The 18,337-nt window shown below is 34.2% G+C and overlaps 2 protein-coding genes and 1 pseudogene across 3 annotated transcripts; 2 read left to right on the top strand and 1 right to left on the bottom strand.

The window, feature by feature from the left end:
* The first annotated feature begins 2,930 nt into the window (after positions 1-2,930).
* Positions 2,931-6,451, top strand: LOC147383518 (cAMP-regulated phosphoprotein 19-related protein). Its single transcript, XM_086428689.1, has 7 exons — positions 2,931-3,126; positions 3,256-3,317; positions 5,253-5,315; positions 5,429-5,476; positions 5,718-5,780; positions 5,872-5,934; positions 6,291-6,451. The coding sequence occupies exons 2-7, from the start codon at positions 3,267-3,269 to the stop codon at positions 6,297-6,299; spliced, it is 297 nt and encodes a 98-aa protein (XP_086284815.1). The 5' UTR covers positions 2,931-3,126; positions 3,256-3,266; the 3' UTR covers positions 6,300-6,451.
* A 1,674-nt stretch (positions 6,452-8,125) lies between these two features.
* Positions 8,126-10,105, bottom strand: LOC147383517 ((S)-8-oxocitronellyl enol synthase CYC2 pseudogene; annotated as a pseudogene). The gene is made up of 2 exons (XR_015173717.1): positions 9,583-10,105; positions 8,126-9,482 (listed from the first exon to the last, which is right to left on the bottom strand). The product of XR_015173717.1 is annotated as a (S)-8-oxocitronellyl enol synthase CYC2 pseudogene (transcript).
* Positions 10,106-12,962: 2,857 nt separating this feature from the next.
* Positions 12,963-14,313, top strand: LOC147383516 (Late embryogenesis abundant protein (LEA) family protein). Its single transcript, XM_086428687.1, has 3 exons — positions 12,963-13,229; positions 13,450-13,669; positions 13,872-14,313. The coding sequence occupies exons 1-3, from the start codon at positions 13,024-13,026 to the stop codon at positions 14,085-14,087; spliced, it is 642 nt and encodes a 213-aa protein (XP_086284813.1). The 5' UTR covers positions 12,963-13,023; the 3' UTR covers positions 14,088-14,313.
* The last annotated feature ends 4,024 nt before the right edge of the window (positions 14,314-18,337 follow it).

Here is an 18,337-nt window from a genome sequence, read left to right as displayed (position 1 = left end):
TATAAGAAAAATTTGCATGAGAATGTATTGTGTGGCAAAATCAATGGGGTCCAATCATCGTGGCGATATTTGGATATTCTCTTGTTGGAGTATAAATAAAAAGAAAATTTTGATTTGATTAATTAGATAATCTTTAACAAAATAATGTTCAAAATTAATGGATATGTATCAATTATGAAAAATTATCAAATCTAATCATTTTTAATTCACCATTAAAGTTGATTGTTTCGTGCACAAATCCACCAAAACCCTTTTAGGGTGTTCCACAAGGCATTAGGGGTGAGGGGTTTGACCCATAGCTTTATTGGTTTGACACGTTACAACACAAATTACCCAAAAATCAAAAATACATTTTTGAGGGAAACGACATCGAAATGCTTTTACTAAGAAAACAACAAATTCTAATATCTCACGATGTATTGGCCTCCATGGACTTTGTCTTAATTCGTATTAGATTCACACAAGTTATTTGCATCAAACTCAGAGTCTATAAAAAATGCCTATTAAATATAGTGTTGATTTTGTAATTCAACCTAACAGGATGACTCAAAAACTCATTGATGTGACAGGTGTAAGAATCATAGATTTTTTTTCTTGGGACACACAACTACACATGTTTTATGAGAATATGCAATTGTATATCCCAAGGGAAAATCCATGGTTCTTGCAATGTACACATCAATTGAACTTTTGAGTCACTCTATCAAGTTGAACTACAAAATCCTTACACTTAGATATAAACCTCCTATATTTAGAAAACTCGTGTCTTTTTCACATTTAGGGTGTGAGAGGCAATTATAAGAGTTTCAAACTCGTTGGAAACTCTCACGGCCAAGTAGAACTTTATCATAGTTGGTTGGGAAGGCTATCTCTTTGTATGATCGAAGTACAGTCACATATCTTCGTAAGAAAAGAAATTGATTCTTAGGGTTTTTGAATTTGTTTTACAAATTGCCATAAAATTTGAATGGATAATTTTTTTTATCAATCATAAATTATCATAAAATTTTGTATGCCTCAGCCTATGTTTTCTTAAAAAATGATATTAAAGTCACCACAAATATCATAAATCCACAAAAAATATTTTACACCGCAGAACATTACGACTTTCATCTCACCCAAGTTGTCACACATCACGTCTCATATATGTGGATGTGGTTTCATATGTTTCATATCTTTGTCAATGGCCAAATTTGGATTCTATTGGTGGCATATTCTCTCCAACTAGGCAATCCCGTGCACAAACCATAGATGGTATATAATTAAAGAGTTGTGACTTTTTGATTCAAAAATTTTCACTCGATCTATACTCGGCTGATGTGGTAAGGGCACAGAATCATAAATCTTTTTCTTCGAAAAATAGAAGAAAAAGATCAACGATTCTGTGTTGTTGTCATGTCAGCCAATTGAATGAAAATTTTTGAGTTAGAAAATCATTACTAATAATTAAATGTAACTTAAGAAAAATATTTTCGAAAAGATAAAAATTACTTTTGAAAACCAAATTGTAAGAAACAGATTAGTAAATTATTTTATTTTAAACTTAAATTTTAATATGATAAAATTATAATTATTTGTATGAAGTAAGGTAGAGATTCTACAGACATAATGACAAATAGATAGCTGATTTTGAAAGAAAACAACTGAAGGAAATGGGAATCTATAGGAGGGTTAGACTAAAAATCCAAGACAAAGAAACAGATTGGGAGGACTGCAGCCTCTTGTAACTTGACCCTTCCCTTCTTTGGATTTCCATTTGGAAATAGAGAGAAACAATTATGGATAGATGTGATGGTTTGGTTTGTAAGGTTTAGTTTAAATTTTGTAGAAGACTATCTTATTAAGGAGACTTGTAGTCAACATTTATCATTTGAAAAAATAAAATAATTTTTTTTATCTTATTAGAGAAAAGAAAGTTAGTCTACCCTATTTTTCATTGAAAACGATACAAATGTCCACAGAAATTAAAATCAACATGTCTATGTTAATTGTCTTGAATATCTATTTTATAGCAACAAAAAATTCTACAAGAATTTGTTGTAGAAATTCTGTGACAATCTTTTGGTGATCCATTGAAAAACAATATTGAGAGTTGTTATTGGCACCCCAATTATTTATTTCTTACCTAAATTTCTTGAATTATTTATCACACCCTAATTAAAGATTAAAATGCATTTTAGAACATTACAAAGGTCAGGCACAAATTATAATCTCAACATTACAAAACCTTTCTTGATGGCGTAAGTTGTTAGAGGACATGTGTTACAAGTTGATGACGTATAATATTGATAGAACATGTGTCGTATGATCATTGTCTTTATACTCCTTGCTTACACGGTGTCTGCTCATTAGATCCCGTGAAGAAGTGCACATGATTAGAATTTATTACGATGTTGGAAGATCGTCATAAGAAAGGGAGATAAGCAGGACAAGTGCCTCCTCACCATTCACAAGAGAAAATAATCGAGAAAAGAGAATAAAATGTGTGACAAAGACTCTACTAACGATGTGAGGGCACACCTTCCTTACTTATCCTATGCATGTGTTGTGGGAACGTTGCACATGCTTGAGGGAGGGACCCATATGCCTTGACTCTTTCGATCGCCCTTACTCAGACGTAAGTTCGAACACCCTTCATAAAAATAAAAACAATAATGTGTCGTCGAATAAATTTATTTTTGTGGGTACACAAGTCCAAACCAATAGATGAATACTAATGGGTCAAAGTCAAGCATTTTTGGGTCATGATAATATCTCAAAATATTGAAATTGATTTTAGAATCAAGGGTTGTTTTAGTTGACTTTGAATATTATTTCTAGAACTAATATTGAAAGAACCACTTGTTCTTTTCAGCTAGAATTGTATATATTTGTTGATGCAAAGGAATGGCATCAAAACTTAACTCCCCCTATCTAGTATCTACTGTTACCTTGTGAATCGTACCAAATCCACCCATCTTTCGCTTTTGGTTCCTTTTTATTGGCTACTTGTTCCACTCTCCAAGCCATCTTAATTATATTCTTTTCTTCTTATTTGTTTCTCGCTCTCTTCTTTCCTTTCTTTCTCCCATTTCTTATCTTCCTTCTTTGCTCCTTCCCCTCTATCTCTTCCTCTACAACAACAAGGCAAGTTCTTTCTCTCTCTCTCTCTCTTTCAAAAAAAAAATATTTTTAATTTATTTCACAAAGAAATTATATTGTTGTTTGTGAAGAAATCTCTCTATCTCTAAAAAAAAGTGATGGATTATGAAACAGGAGAGCTAGAGATGTCGGACTGTAACAGAGGTGAAGAGTACATGGCTTCCCAAGACGAGGAGGTAACATTAACAAATTAAAATTACTAAATTGGTTCTCTTGTTCCTTTTCTTTTGATATTTATTAACAATAGTAAAAGAAAAAAAAAAATAACAAATTAATCTCTACCAATAGTATGGAGAGTTTCTATTGCCACACCAACAGCGTGCAATTTTTTTTTCGTGATTTACATGGGATTTGGTGTGGCATTAGTACAAGTTGGTGTGGCAATAACAACTCTCATAATATAACTAGAAAATTAAATCCAACAATTTTTTTTTTTTTTGGTTTATATTACCACAACCCATTTGCCTATGATCCCTGAATTTTGAATTTTTTTTTATTATTATGAAAAAGATAGTTCGATGGTAAAAGGAAAATCACCTATTAGGGCCCACCACTGATTGTAGATCTCTGATTAACGGTCATTTGTGTATGTGCCAGTGGACCAAGTATAATGGTACATTGTACCACCATGGAATCATTTTGTTATTTAAATATTTCAAAAATGTGCTATAGGATTAGACCTTGTAGAGCTTGTGGTTCTTAGGTGACCAAGACCACAAGTTCTCTCCAATTAATTTCTATTTTTTACTTGTTGTACACACCAAGGAAAAAAAAAAAAAGAAAGATAGAGTTACTATTGTCACACCAACTTTTGTTAACACCACCTCAAGGTATATGTCATTTACATAAGAATTAGGGTGGCATTAGCAAAAGTTGAAGTGGGAATAAAGCCTCTAAAAAAACAAAAAAAACATCTCGAACCAATGAAAATGACGGTTTAAAGTCGAAGGATTGGAATTTTTGTGAGGTCCATGTGCATCCCATTTAATGATTATAAACAAGAATGGGTGGTTATATCAAAACTTTGATGTGATAGAAGACATTAAGAAAAAATCATTCCTCTAAACTGTCGGCAGAATTTCTGAATTTTTATTAAATAAGCCAAAATATTAGTGCTGAGGTGACTATGCGATTGTAACTCATATCACATCTATGGTTATACACACTCTCACAATGTGCGATATGAGGTACAATATTGAAGTCACTTCAGCATTATTTGAAAAAAAAAAAAAAAAATTCACACTAAGAACAACAGACGTGTTGGAGTAACATTCAAATGTACATCGACTTGACATTCTGATGTGACGGTGCACATGTAACCGTAGATGCTTTTCACTCGTATCTCACTGAAAAACATCTATGGTTATGCGTGCACCACCACATGTTAATGTTACTTCGGCATTATCATAAAAACAGATCTTGTATAAGTACAAGAAACGGTGAATGATCAGCAAAATTGACTATTTTGTTTCCGTACTTCAATCCTGTAACGAATGGGCCACCGACATTTGTCGTATGCAAGTTAAAATATTGTCTTCATTTTTACCTGATCATGAGAGTATAAATACATGTTGTTAGGTTAGGTACGATGTCATTTTACTTGGCCAACATAGTGGCCCACTGCAATACTACCGTTTTATGAGCTACAAACGTCTGAACATCAACCTGATCGGTGGTTCCTAGCCATTCGATTTGAGAATTTTTTTTTTTGGGGAAAGTATAATATTTTTAAGTATTGAGGAGACATGAAAATTTTACTATATGGTCATGACTATATATATTTGTTTAATTTTTATTAAAATGGGACATTTATTTTTTATAATTTATTTCAACTTAAAAGTAAATGGTACTTGTTTGGTAAAAAATAATTCATTATTAAACAGGAAAAATATCTCAATTGCTAAATATTTAATGTATCAAAATTGGACGAATGATTGATATGAAACAATGAATGTATCGGGTATGTATCAGAATGTATTAGTTTGTATCGAATGTATCAGTCGATATCGTATTGATTTTTTTTATCAATCAATATGACATTTTAAAGCTTGATTTTAAATATTATATTTTTGAGATTTATAAGTTATAATTTCTATTTAATATTACAACAGGGCAGCTCCTCAGGGAAGAAATATGGAGGACTTGTGCCCAAAAAAAAGCCCCTCATCTCAAAGGTAAGCTCAATCAAGAAACTTGTTTATCCTATATATAGAAGTCCTGCTAATTTAGCTCTATTTTATTTTAAATATTTTCTCTCTTATCAGATTAACAATTTTTAATATTTCAGGATCACGAACGCGCTTTCTTTGATTCAGCCGATTGGGCTTTAGGCAAGGTAATTCCCATAAAAATGGTTTAAGTGATTAATTGATTCCACACCACGACTTTGACACCATAATGCATTAATTTTTTCGACCCTAACTTAAGTATAATTGTTTTAAAAAATAATAGCCCTCGTGACAGAGTTGTGGTTTTAAGTTAATTTAAAAAAAGAAAAAAGAAAAAAGAAAAAAGAAAAAAGAAATTTTAATGTTGACTAATATTTCATCATCTTTTTAAAATTTATTCATCCATAGCAAGGAGCAGGGTTGGGTCAAAAATCGAGAGCAGCGGTAGAGACTTTACGTCCAAAATTAAAGGTATTATTTCAAAATGCTATATGGTTTTATTCATTATTATGATATAATTGGCAAATGCATTATATGATTGAGCTGACATGGAAATCCATAGCGGACGCCTCACCAACAACTCCCCCCTCGAAGACCGACTTGTACATCTGGTGGAGATACCCCAGTGAGTTCTAAGATCTAGCACATTTTCTTCTGTTTACCCTTTGCTTGGATTGAGAGAAGTGGAGAGAAGAGAAACTCAATTTCTCTCCTACATGAGAGAAATTAGGACAATTTGAAAATTTAAAATATCTTAAAAGAGGGAGTTGGAATTATAATATATTTTAAAAGGGTTTCTCTCCTCTTCTCTCTACTTTTGGAGAGAGAAAACTCAACTTTTTTTTTTCTCTCTCTCTCTTCTCTCCCCACTTAACAATTCCAACAAGAGAAATGGAGAGAAACTCATTTAATGTTATTTAAAAGATTCAAAGAAAAAAAAGATTTTTGATTAACTATGTTTGAATTATAATAATATTGCAGATTGAATAGGTTCCTTCAAGGGCTTCTCAAGAAAGAGGTTTACACTCTTACATTCATGAAAATAAGGTTTAATTTCATGTATTTGAACTTAATTTAATTGTTGAAGAACCATTTTGCTTAAACCTATGAAATATGAATAATATTTTCTGTATTTAATTGTATCCATTATCCAAGAATTAAAGAAAGAGTAAGGATCCAGAATGGTGTCCCGTGCCTAACCAAGGTAAGGTGGCACCCCATTTTATGCCACATGGCATTTTTGGGTGAACCACTGATTGTATGAATGTGTGTCCATCCCTTTGGTGAATCTACACACAAAAGATCAGTTTGATTGGTGAAGTGCATCCATTGATATTAACATTGTCATAAGAATGATTTATAATTGTTGGATTTAATTTCTTTTTCAAGAGCTATAGGATCTAGTGGATACAAGTTATCAAACACTATGATTTTCGATACACCCACTTTATTGCTTTCACCCACCATCCCTACTGGATCTCAAATTCCTTCTTCTTCTCTCTCATTCGTATATCTCAATTTCTCATTTTTCTTCTTCTTCGTTTCTTAACATACATAAGTTTTGGTTTCATGATACAAAAAACAATACCCTTAGAACTTGTAAAATAGATTAACAATGATCGAGGAAACTCCAACTCTTAATGTAGTAGTTGTTAGAAAATCTGTGAAGAGATAAAAAGATAAAAAATCAAACAAAGCTTCATTTGGTATGTTAGTACTAAATTTGCCAGTCGTTAAGTTCCTACCAAATCCTTTTAAGTGGATTCAGTAAGATCCTACTGAGTGCAATGTAAATTTTCATTAGCTTCCTATCGAACGAAAAATGTCTTTTTTTTTTTTCTAAGTGGCTGTGAGTGTGACGAGTAATTTAGCGATTTATTGGAAAAGGGGGTGAATGAGCAAAAAAGTAAGTGCATACAGTCCATGCCAATAAACAATTGCGTGTGCACTACGCAGGGTAATGCATTGGTTTGTTATAAGTAAAATTTGGTGTTCCAATAGATCTCTCTATCACTCATAAGAGTCCTACTAGCTACATAGTGACGAAAATCTGCGATTTTTTGAAAAGACGTGACTAAATCATGATTTTAGTAGTTGTTAATTATTCACAATTTTTTTCAAAAAATCATGAAGTCTTTGAAAAAATCTTTGATTTTTCAAAAAATAACGATTAATTGTGGTTTAATCCCGATTTTTGTCAAAAAATGACTTCTTCTTTTTTAAATCCTTTTCGACGGAATGGAGTATTTGAAACTTGATTGAGATGTCAAAAATCCAATTTTTGGATGAAAACGATGAGTTCGAACAATTAGGGCATTCAATCATGAGAAATGTTGGAGATGAGGTCCAAGGACCATTTAGAAAGAAAAGATTTACTAAATGTCTTGTCAAGCTACCGCCGAAAACTTAGGGACTATTTATAATGAAACCCTTTTGCGAGGGTCCTTTAAGTAATATTCCCAAAAAAATTGATTGTGGGATTGAGTAGTAGAGGTGGCGTAGAGATTTTGAAAGGTGGGGGGTGGACTAATGGTTTGAGTAAATGGGTTAGAACAAGAATAGGAATAGGAAGGTTTAAATTTAATTAATTAGTTGTTCAAAACAAATTGTCATGTAATATGTCACTCTAAGATTCATTAAATGGCTTAGCACAAATTTTTGTTAACAACAAATATGGAATCGAAGCCCAAGGGCTCTCCGATCAAATATCGTAGTCACTCAAGAGAATTTTGTGATTCTCCTTGAAAGAGTGATTTCATGTTAAAAGATCAAATGGGGAAAATTTTGATTACGTAATAGACGGGGCGCATAGTATCTTAATTCTTAAATATTGCACTCTTATTTAAATGTTATTGTTATGAAAACAGCTTCGATCATGCTACATGAACATACATTTATTTGCTATGTAAATCACTTCTATCATTATAATGGATACCACTCATTAGATAGAATGGGATGGGCATGGAGAGATCGACATCACTTATGTTCTTGGGATGATGTTCATCTCTCTTAGTTTCTCCACCCATTTCCCTGTACATTTGAGTGTGTCCGCATACCCAAAGAACCCAAACTCTCGACTCTTGGTCATGCTAGAAACATGCTGAAACTTGAAGTTTAAAACTGTGTTTAGCTCATAGAAGCAAGTGATCTCCTCAAGCTTCGTTTTGCATAGCCCATTATCTTCGACAATGGTGTCCCACACTTTCCCCTTATTCATCATCACTCCCACCCAATCGAACTTCTCTGTATCATCAAATGGTACAAACTCAACCTCAAAGATATGACACAAAACTTTCCAATAGCTCTTCCATGTAAAAACATCACCATTGGTGCAATTGAATGCCTGATTCTTAGCCGTGTCTGACACCGCTGCCCATATCTGTTGCTCGGCCAGCACTCTAACATCTGATGCATCACAAAAGTGCTCCCATGTGTATTGGTTTCCGGGGAACTTGAAGGGCAATCCCTCATGTCGACATATTAACACATATACCACTAATGTGAGCAATGCATTGCATCTAGTCCTCGATGATGCACCAAGGATTATTGAGGAGCGGTGAACTGACCATGTGAAAGTTGGCGAGTAGGAAGCCAAGATATCTTCTAGAGCATGATAGAAGTTTGGATATGGAAGCCGAGGTAAGTCCTCGGAAAATGGTGGGTCATGGGGAATTGCTTTTGCACCATGGACCTGATCAAAAATCGGACCCATGTATTGTTTTGTGCCTGTTAGAAGGGTCACATGGCATAGATGAGAAGTGGTAGATGATATCAAGGCCTTGAGGACATTGGAAAGCATGGCTGAATTGACAGCGATATTGGATTCTTCGGTCTCGCATAACTGTAGGGCTACCCAAAACACATGGGTCACCTCATGAGCTATGGAAGAGAGCTTTTGGTGGGTGTCAGCAAGGTTATGTGCATCGAAGGCTATGTATTCATCAACAATAGAAGATGGGAACCAGCTTGGCAGTGGGCGTCGAGCTGCACCATATACTTTCCATGGTGCACCGAGGGCATTGGGCTTCTTCAAAGCCTCGGCTAGGCCCAAACCACCCATACCGGTGACACCTACCACAAGTGCAACTGATGTTGGAGTCTCCATGGAGTTTCTGAATGAAGTTGGACAATTATAGTTCTGACTTCTCTTATAGAAATTTATAGGGAGATCACCTGGTGAAATAGACAAAAGAATCAGGATTAGGTAAGGTTGTTATTTTGGTTGGAATTTAAAACATATAGATTCCTAACCAAGCCGTTTTCTATATGATACCTGGCTCGATCTCCAATCAAAACGCTGCCTTATGTTGCAGTAAGAATGGAAAACCGTTCTGGATCACTACTCTTGACAAAATTGGTTAATATTCATATGCAGGGGAAGCAAGGTAGACAAAATTAGCAAAGTTTTCTGTTTTTGGTTGACATCAAATCTTTATTTTACACAAAGAGTTGATCATTGTTAGTGCATGGGTGCAAATTTCATATAAACTATTGTAAAAACAGTATTAGATTAGTAAAAATTGTAAATCTAGAAACGTTTTCATCAAAATACATGCCATGTAAGTCACCTAAGATTGTAGCTTATGTGACATGTATTGAGGTGTGGGAAGAGGGTTTCAACCTCCACCTTGGGTGTATTGGACCCGTACTCATTTTGTAAATTGAAATAGAATCAGGATCAAAGTAAGGTATCTTGTTTCTATAGAAAAGAGACGATGTCTATGTGGCATGCTTTAGCTGGAGTTTAAAACACATTGAACTCCAAATCAAGCCGTTTTCTAGATGATACGAAGCCCAATGTATTTAATCTCGAATAAAAATGCGCCACATAGACACCATATGATGATAATATAGGAATGAGACACCATTTTGGATCGTGACTTGTTGAGACAATGCGTATAACATTCATTTATTGAAATAACGTGATTGCCTAGCTATTGTTATGGTTGGAATCTATTGCATTTTAGACCATATAACAAAACATTTGTTATCTATACGACAAATAATTGTAGAGGGTCATTTCCTTGTATTTGGGGTTGCAATAAATGAAAATCTTCCAGGAGATGCAAGTTAATGAGACTCCGATTTTGCGAGGAAAGAAGTTGGAAATTCTATATGTATTAACTAATTGTAGAGACAAAATATGTTGATAAGACATAGGCAAATGCTGAAGTAACATTTGCTTTTCATCACGTGGATGTGTCTATAGAACCATAGATGCTTTTCATCGAGATACAAGTGAGAAGCATCTATGGTTCTGTGCACTCCAATGTCTCAAACAATGTCAATTTCAATGTTACTCCAACACAACTCTAAGACATAATGTAATAAATCACTAGATCTATGGCACACAAGGTTGGCACATGTCATCTACAAGAAGTTTTATATGCACATGTTAGCAAGAAAAGAGAAAAGGACTTTTGAGATTAGAGATTCGTCGAAATATTCTATTAGTAAAGGTTTTAAAATCACAATGCACAATAGACAACAACCATTCAGAGATTCCAAGTACTCAACAAAAACTTCCATTAGAATCGGTTCATTTCAATGTAATCAAGAGAATAAAGCAACAATCCCTAGACCATGGCAAGAGGTAAATATTTATTAATGATTTTTCATGATATATGGATTTACTATATGAAAAAAAAATTGAAGTGTTCAAGAAGTTTAAATTTTTGTGTGGCAATGATTTAGATTTCCTAGATATGGATCACATTGATCATTACTTCCATGTCCATATGTTATATATATAAAAAAAAAACTTTGATCAAGTTTGTCCCTCTTTCAATGCCATTAAAATGAGTTGTGATTTTCTAACTCCCCCATGACATACTGTCCCCCATGTGGCTTTGCATATAACCATAGATTTTTTTTTTCTTTGGATACACAATTGCATATCCCCATAAATATGTGCAGTTGTATTTTTCTTAGGTAAAAAATCTATAATCCTATGCATAGCCGTAGGGCTATCAACGGATAGGTATCCGATCGGATACTACTATATCCGAATTCAAATTTAAAAAAAAATAATACTATTTGAATTCGAATCCGAAAAATATATCGAATATCCGATAATATCTGATCCGATGAAAAATCTTACAAAATACCATCATCCTCAATTTTTCGAAGTTCGCACGATCGAAACCCATAGATTTCATCTGAAAAATCACTCCGACTGGTCCAGATCGAACAGAGAGAGAGAGAGAGAGATAATATGTAGTTGGATGCTTGCAGGGCGAAGAAGACGTGTCAGAGTTCGCACAGTCGAAACCCACATATTTCCTTCGAAAAATCACTCCGATTGGTTCAGATCGGAAAGAGAGAGAGAGAGAGAGAGAGAGAGAGAGAGAGAGAAGAGAGAGAGAGAGAGAGAGAGAGAATATGTAGCTGGATGCTCGTCGGGCGAAGTAGACGCGTTGGAATTCGTACAGTCGAAACCCACATATTTTCTTTGAAAAATCACTCTGATTGGTTCAGATCAGAGAGAGAGAGAGAGAATATGTACCTAATGCTCGTCGACCGGAGAAGATGGTGGTTAAGGAGTTCGATCGAAATCCACTATCAATGTCGTCTGGTTCTTACGTTTTAGCGTTTAAGGTGATTAAGAGAAGATAAAGTTTTAAAAATAAAATTTTGTTATATGACACAAATATATAACATTATATATTTACATATATAAAAGTTTTGTTGTAAAACATAAATACATAATATATATTATTATCGGAGTGGATATTATCAAATCAAATATTGCAATATTCAAATTTGTATCTGAAACTCATTCGAATGTTAAAATGACATTCGAATCCGAATTCAATATTCGAAAATTTCGAATAATATTTGATTTTTCAAATTCGAATTTCGATTATCCATTGACATCCCACATAATCAGGGTGGGTGGTGGTGGGGGGTTGTTAGAGGGGGAGTCAGATTATCATTATTCTTAAAAGAGTCATTATTTTTTGACACCCCCTCTAACATACACTCCTTGACGTGGCATGGGCAAGAATCATAGATTTTTTCCTCAGGATACACAATTGCATATTCCCATCAAAATTTGCGATTGTGTATCTCGAGGGTTTAGAAAATCATTATTCTTCTTAAAATATTGACCAAGGCCAACATACTATGATCTTTATTCAAACCCATTGATGATTGTTATCAAAGATTTATCTTCAAAAGCCTATAATAACTAGCATTGACTAAGATAATCCATTTTGATGACTTTCAAAGTCAACAAGTTTGAACTTGGAAGTTGGATTTTTTTGATGGGTTGATTTCATGGCAATTAACGGTCCTTACAAGTCACCGATGCACGTGCCCTTCATGTGCGCTTCACAACGAATACGATGTTGGAAACCACCCTTGGAGCCCCGAATGCGTACCTAAATTGTAATAATTTCGTAATTTTGTTATAAGGTTAATGGCATTTAGGTCTTAAGGTCTTTCTTTCGTGTATTACGTGGCATCTTAATGTGGTGCCACGAGTCACAATGGCTATCTATGCCGCTCTTACGACTAAAAAGTCTTTCACTGCAGTTTGTACGACAGGACCGAAATCGTTGCATTTTCGTAATTTTGTCGATGTTTAATGGCATTTTGAGAAATGATATTTTATTCTCACCAACCAAGAGCAACCATTTATTCTGAAAAAAACACTGAAGTAGTTGTCTCTGCAACTCGTCTTCTTTGCACACAGAGAGAGAGAGAGAGAGAGATGGCTTGGGTTACTCGATTCCTTGCAGCCGTAGCTTTCCTCGCCTTTGGAATCCTTTTCTCTCCCGAAACCTTCGGATCAACATCCGACGGTGGACATTCATCCAAGCTCACAGCCACTCTGAAACTCGCTCATCTCTTGAGCTTCTCAACCGCTTGGGGTGCAGCCCTTTGGGTCACCTTCATTGGCGGAATCATCATGTTCAAGTAATCCCATTCCCATCTAAATTTATTTCTTTCATCTTGTTTTAGATTTAAGGGCGTTTTTGAAAAAAAAAACAAAAAGTGAATAATTCACATTTACGAGCTTTTTTTTTTTCCAAAGCCTAGAAATCAGATTTTTCTTGTTTAAAAGATACGATTCAAGTAATCCATTATTTTTCTAATAAAGCCCCTTTATTTCGTATTGATTTGTTAATAAAATTAGGCATCTTCCGAGGCATCAATTTGGGAATCTTCAAAGCAAGATGTTTCCCGCCTATTTCTCGATGGTAGCTGTTTGTTGTGCGATAACAGTAGCGTCCTTTAGTTATCTTCATCCATGGAAATCTTCATCCTCTGCAGAGAAGTATCAGCTAGGGTTTCTGCTCTCTTCCTTCGCTTTCACTCTCACCAATTTATTTGTTTTCACGCCCATGACGATTGAGGTAATAAATTAATTTCCTGTTAATCTAAACATCTTTGAAGCATATGTACGATGTGATCTATTATAATGGGCGATTTGGTTTTTTGCTTTTTGAAGCATTTAAATATCATTCTTGAAGAAAAGCTGCGATTTTTAAGTTTTATGTGTTAGATGGGTTGATGGGTTTTGTTTTAAATTTGTGAATTTGCTTTCTTTATGAGTAGATGATGAAGCAAAGGCATAAAGTCGAAAGAGAAGAGAACATTGGAGAGGAAGTTGGGTGGTCCAAGAATAGAGAAAGGGCAAAGGCAAACCCAAAACTTGCTGCCATGAACAAGAAGTTTGGGATGATTCACGGGTTGTCATCGCTCGCCAATATTATGTCTTTTGGTAGCCTCGCCGTGCATTCGTGGTACTTGGCAGGTAAAATTAACTTGTAATTGGGCTCATATATTCCTGTTATGGGGAGTATGTCTTCTGGTTATAACTTCATATTCTATCAAATGAGGGAGGACCCTGGTGCTTTTGTTCTTGGTTAAATGACTCTTATTCTTAGTTCTAGATGTTGAACTACTTAATAAGGTAATTGAGCCAAGACAGTGTTTCCTGAACAATATTTAAAATCCCATGGATAATGTTATTTGGAAGATGTGTTCCTCAGTTGAATTAATTTCTCCTCCTCTAGTTGATAAATAATTTCTATTGGTATTAATTTGCAGAAAAATTGGTCATTTTTTTTGTAATATATTTGTATCTGTTGAAGTTTTGTGGGTTATTTACCGATATAAGAGAATTCCAAATGTGGGTAAGTGTTTTTTGAGTAAATATTTTTCAGAGGTGACTTTAGTCCTTTATACGGAGTGATTCTCAATCCCACAGTACAACCGTTTGGCCACTGCATGTTGACGGTGTGAAATGGATATCGTGCTTGCTGTCTTTGGACATGCACATGCATTAGTTACCATACTGTTCTTTTATTGTATGACAGGGAATTAGATTGGGAAACTACACTATTTTTGTTGGTCATGCTGCAAAATTTTCAACCCTTTACAGCAATAACAATCCCTTATCCCAAAGATTTTGGGATCAGCTAAATGAATCTTCTTGTTCATCCGTTCCACTTGCATCTTTTGTTATTGAAAGTGAGTTTATATATGCTTTCAGTGTCTTGAATCACATTTTTTTAGGACATTCAACTTGAATATTTCTTGTAACTGGGGTTGTAAGCAGCCTTTGTTGAACATGTCCAAACCATCTCAGTCAATTTTTTCTTAGTTTATCACTTTTATAGAGCTTTTGCTACAATTTTTCTAAATGTGATCATTTCTAATTTTATTTTTCGATTATTATTTTTTTAACTTATGCATCTCAAGATCCTCTTCTCTCTTACACCCAATTTATTAATATGATGCTTCTTTGTTGTCCAAAATTCAGCTCCATAAAGCATGGCTGATCTTACTACCATCTTATAAATTTTCCTTTTAATAAGATTGATATGTGTTTATTACATAGCACTCTAGAAGTGTAGTGCGACTTTAACCATTCAGTTCTGATTCTATATGTTACATCTTCCTCAATCTCTTCATTCTTATGTATAATAGACCCAAGCTAACGAAAGTGATCGCTCCGAGGGATGTCTGAACCATCCATTCTTACTAGGCATTCCTCATCTTGGACTCTTTCAGCTCTGCATAGTTCTATTTTGGGTTGATTCCCCTTCTAGTCTTATCAATTTATACTACATTGTCCACAAATAACATACACCATGGTATGTGCTCTTGAATATGACAGTTCATTTATATTTGAGCAAACAAATAGAGTTAAAGTTGATACTAGATGTAGAAAAATGTAATTCGAAACTCACTTCCAAGCCTCTTAATGACCTTCCTCAATATCTCTACCATCTTCGCTTTCTTCATGAATTTTCTCCTTTTTGTTGTTATTGTTATTGTTTTCAATTTTTTTTTTTTGATAAGTATAATATATTGCAAAGAGGAGAACCGAGAACAAGGAGGCCGAGAGAGCCTCAAAAGAACAACAAGGAAAGAAAAAACAAAAACACTAATTACATTACGAGTCCCATCTAAAAATAAAATCATCAAAAGAAGTCCCTGCAAACTCTATGTTTTGCTTAGACCATAGGTATAATAAACCCAAGATCTCTAAAAAACATGCATTGTTATTGTTTTCTATTGTGATGTTCCAAGGGGGGAGTTTCGCCTCAAGAGAGTTCTTCTCATTTAATCTTTACTTGAGAGCTTGCTCTATTGTTGAATTCTCCCCTTCTTACCTCGCGCACATACCCCTTGCTTGGAAAAATTATACAAACTGCCATCTATTCCTCTGCCCACCGTGGGGACACACCCTGTCCTGAAAGCTCATCTCAAACTTTATTTTTCATCAATGGCAATAGCCTTCAACTTATATCATAAGCTATAATTAGGTGAAGACCTCGATTGTTCAAAGAATTTTGATGATGGTTTCATTAACCATTCTCTTCTCCCGTACCTTCAAAACCTGACGTTGCCTGCTCACCTTCCAAAAAAGGAAAGAAAAAGAGATTATATGGCAGAATTGAAACCATAAAGTCTGGTTCAACATGTCAAGGGCTTCAAAAGACATGGATTGAGATATATAAACATACTTTTAACAACAAAAGATGTGTCTCTGGATAAAGTGCAATTAAGGGATAAGGTTTTTGATGATGATGGCATAATGGGGCTTATTGGGTTATGTTCATTGCCATGTTCTCTCTTCTGCAACCATTGCATACCTATTGGCTTTGCAATATTTTGCTGTCCTGGTAATTTTTCTTGTGGAACCAAGTTGCAGGATATCTACTCAGTACCAACATATTCAAATATTGACTAGTTACAAGGCTTGGCCACAAACATTGATACTCCAATAATTTGGAAACTGTACACAACTGGATGATGTTTCCTCTTACTATTTCATTACAACATTATAAAGTACACTGCATTTCATTTGGTGGTAATTCCTTCATGAGTCGTGCTGGGGTGACATTTTTGGGTGACAAAAATGACATTTTGATGTCAAGATGTCATTTTTGTCACCCAAAAATGTCACTCCAGCATTAGTGTTCTTTCAAAGCCGAGCCTGATGGATTTTTCCATTAAAAAAATATTTCGAAAATGGTCTGGAATGATTTGATTGATCATTATAATGTCGGGAAGCATTTCAAAGATATTTTAAGCAGAATCATAACTTTAGATTAATCCTTATTCCAACTAACTTTAGATTAATCCTTATTCCAACAGAGCCCTTTATCACGGGTGAAAAAAAAAAAAATCAATAATCAAGGAAATTCAGTTTAATTGGATGATGTGGGATTTTTCCTCTAGTGCACCCGCTTGATGCAAATTCATATGAGGCATGGGTTAGAACCATAGATTTTTCCATATGCCTTCATATGAGGCATGGGTTAGAACCATAGATTTTTCCCTTGGGATACATGTATAGGTATGTATCTTGAGAAAAAGAATTTATGGTTCTAACACATGCCACATCAGGGGTGTCAGAATCATTATTCAATTGATTTTTTTACAATTACGAGTGCATCTCCATATTTTTATTTATTTATTTGTGATCATTTGATAATACTCAAATTTAATGTATATGTATCATTAATTAAATTAGGAAAAAATATTTAATGAACCCTACCGTAAGGGCGTCCTCTAAATCCCCTTCTTTTTATTTTTTTATAATACTTTTGAGGTAACTAGATAACCATTTCGCAAATCTTTTCTTTCATAATGATGTCTTTCTTTCTTAATGTTGTCTTACTTCAACAAAATATTTGAAGTTTCCTAAACATCGTTATCTCACTTCTTTTAACAAACTTAAGTTTTTCGACCCTAACAACAATCCATTTCAATGGTTTATGAACAATTAATGGTAAACAATATATTCATAATTTTAAAGATGTAAATGTAATTTTCAGTGTATTTCAATGATTTGTAATTAAATCACAAACAAAGAATGTCAATTTAGTCATAATGTTTGATTTGAATGTTCATTCTGTTACTATGCTATATGAATTTGAGTGTTTCGAAGAATTTATCCTGACCCTACCTTGAAATATTGAAAAAATGAAAAATTATAATTGTGTATATCAACAATGGGGAGTGTTCGGAGGCCCTAAAGAGACCCTAAGAGAGGCAAACAATTTTCAAACACAAGGGTTAAAATTTTCGAAATGGGCTGATTTTTTGAGAGGATGATCTTTACGATGAAGAGATCATCCTCACTAAAAATCAGCTCATTTCAAAACTTTTAATCCTAATTTACAAGTTGAAGAATCGTCAACTGTCTGATTTTTGTAAATTACTTTTGGTGGGGTTAGAAGTTCTAGAATGAGGTGAGAATGATCTCCTCATCATAGAGATCATCCTTAAAAAAAAAAAGAAGCCATTTTAAAACTTTTAACCCATACATTGAAAAATGTTTGGCTCACTTCAGGGCCTCCGAACACCACCCATCAACAATTGAATCATCCTTTTCCCTTTGATATGCAAAAATACTTGGTTAAATTTCTTCCATTCTAAAATGACCCTAAAAGGTTTAGACCGGGGTTGCATTTAAATATATCCTTAATTTTATCAGATTAAAAAATTGGGATGCAGACCTAGACTTGGATCCAACTTCGATCGTACAAAATAAAACCATATTT

The sequence above is a fragment of the Akebia trifoliata genome, chromosome 16, assembly GCF_017979445.1.
Source record: "Akebia trifoliata isolate Shusen 1 chromosome 16, ASM1797944v1, whole genome shotgun sequence".
Taxonomy (NCBI): domain Eukaryota; kingdom Viridiplantae; phylum Streptophyta; class Magnoliopsida; order Ranunculales; family Lardizabalaceae; genus Akebia; species Akebia trifoliata.
Note: the sequence above shows the minus strand (reverse complement) of the source record. Positions and strands in the feature narration are given on the sequence as shown.

Excerpts from the sequence above, each read along its gene's own strand:
- LOC147383518 (XM_086428689.1), top strand. The coding sequence starts at position 3,267 with ATGTCGGACTGTAACAGAGGTGAAGAGTACATGGCTTCCCAAGACGAG. Across the intron at positions 5,316-5,428 it reads AAAAGCCCCTCATCTCAAAG|GATCACGAACGCGCTTTCTT; the intron begins GTAAGCTCAATC and ends TTAATATTTCAG. Across the intron at positions 5,477-5,717 it reads CCGATTGGGCTTTAGGCAAG|CAAGGAGCAGGGTTGGGTCA; the intron begins GTAATTCCCATA and ends ATTCATCCATAG.
- LOC147383516 (XM_086428687.1), top strand. The coding sequence starts at position 13,024 with ATGGCTTGGGTTACTCGATTCCTTGCAGCCGTAGCTTTCCTCGCCTTT. Across the intron at positions 13,230-13,449 it reads GGCGGAATCATCATGTTCAA|GCATCTTCCGAGGCATCAAT; the intron begins GTAATCCCATTC and ends TAATAAAATTAG. Across the intron at positions 13,670-13,871 it reads TCACGCCCATGACGATTGAG|ATGATGAAGCAAAGGCATAA; the intron begins GTAATAAATTAA and ends CTTTATGAGTAG.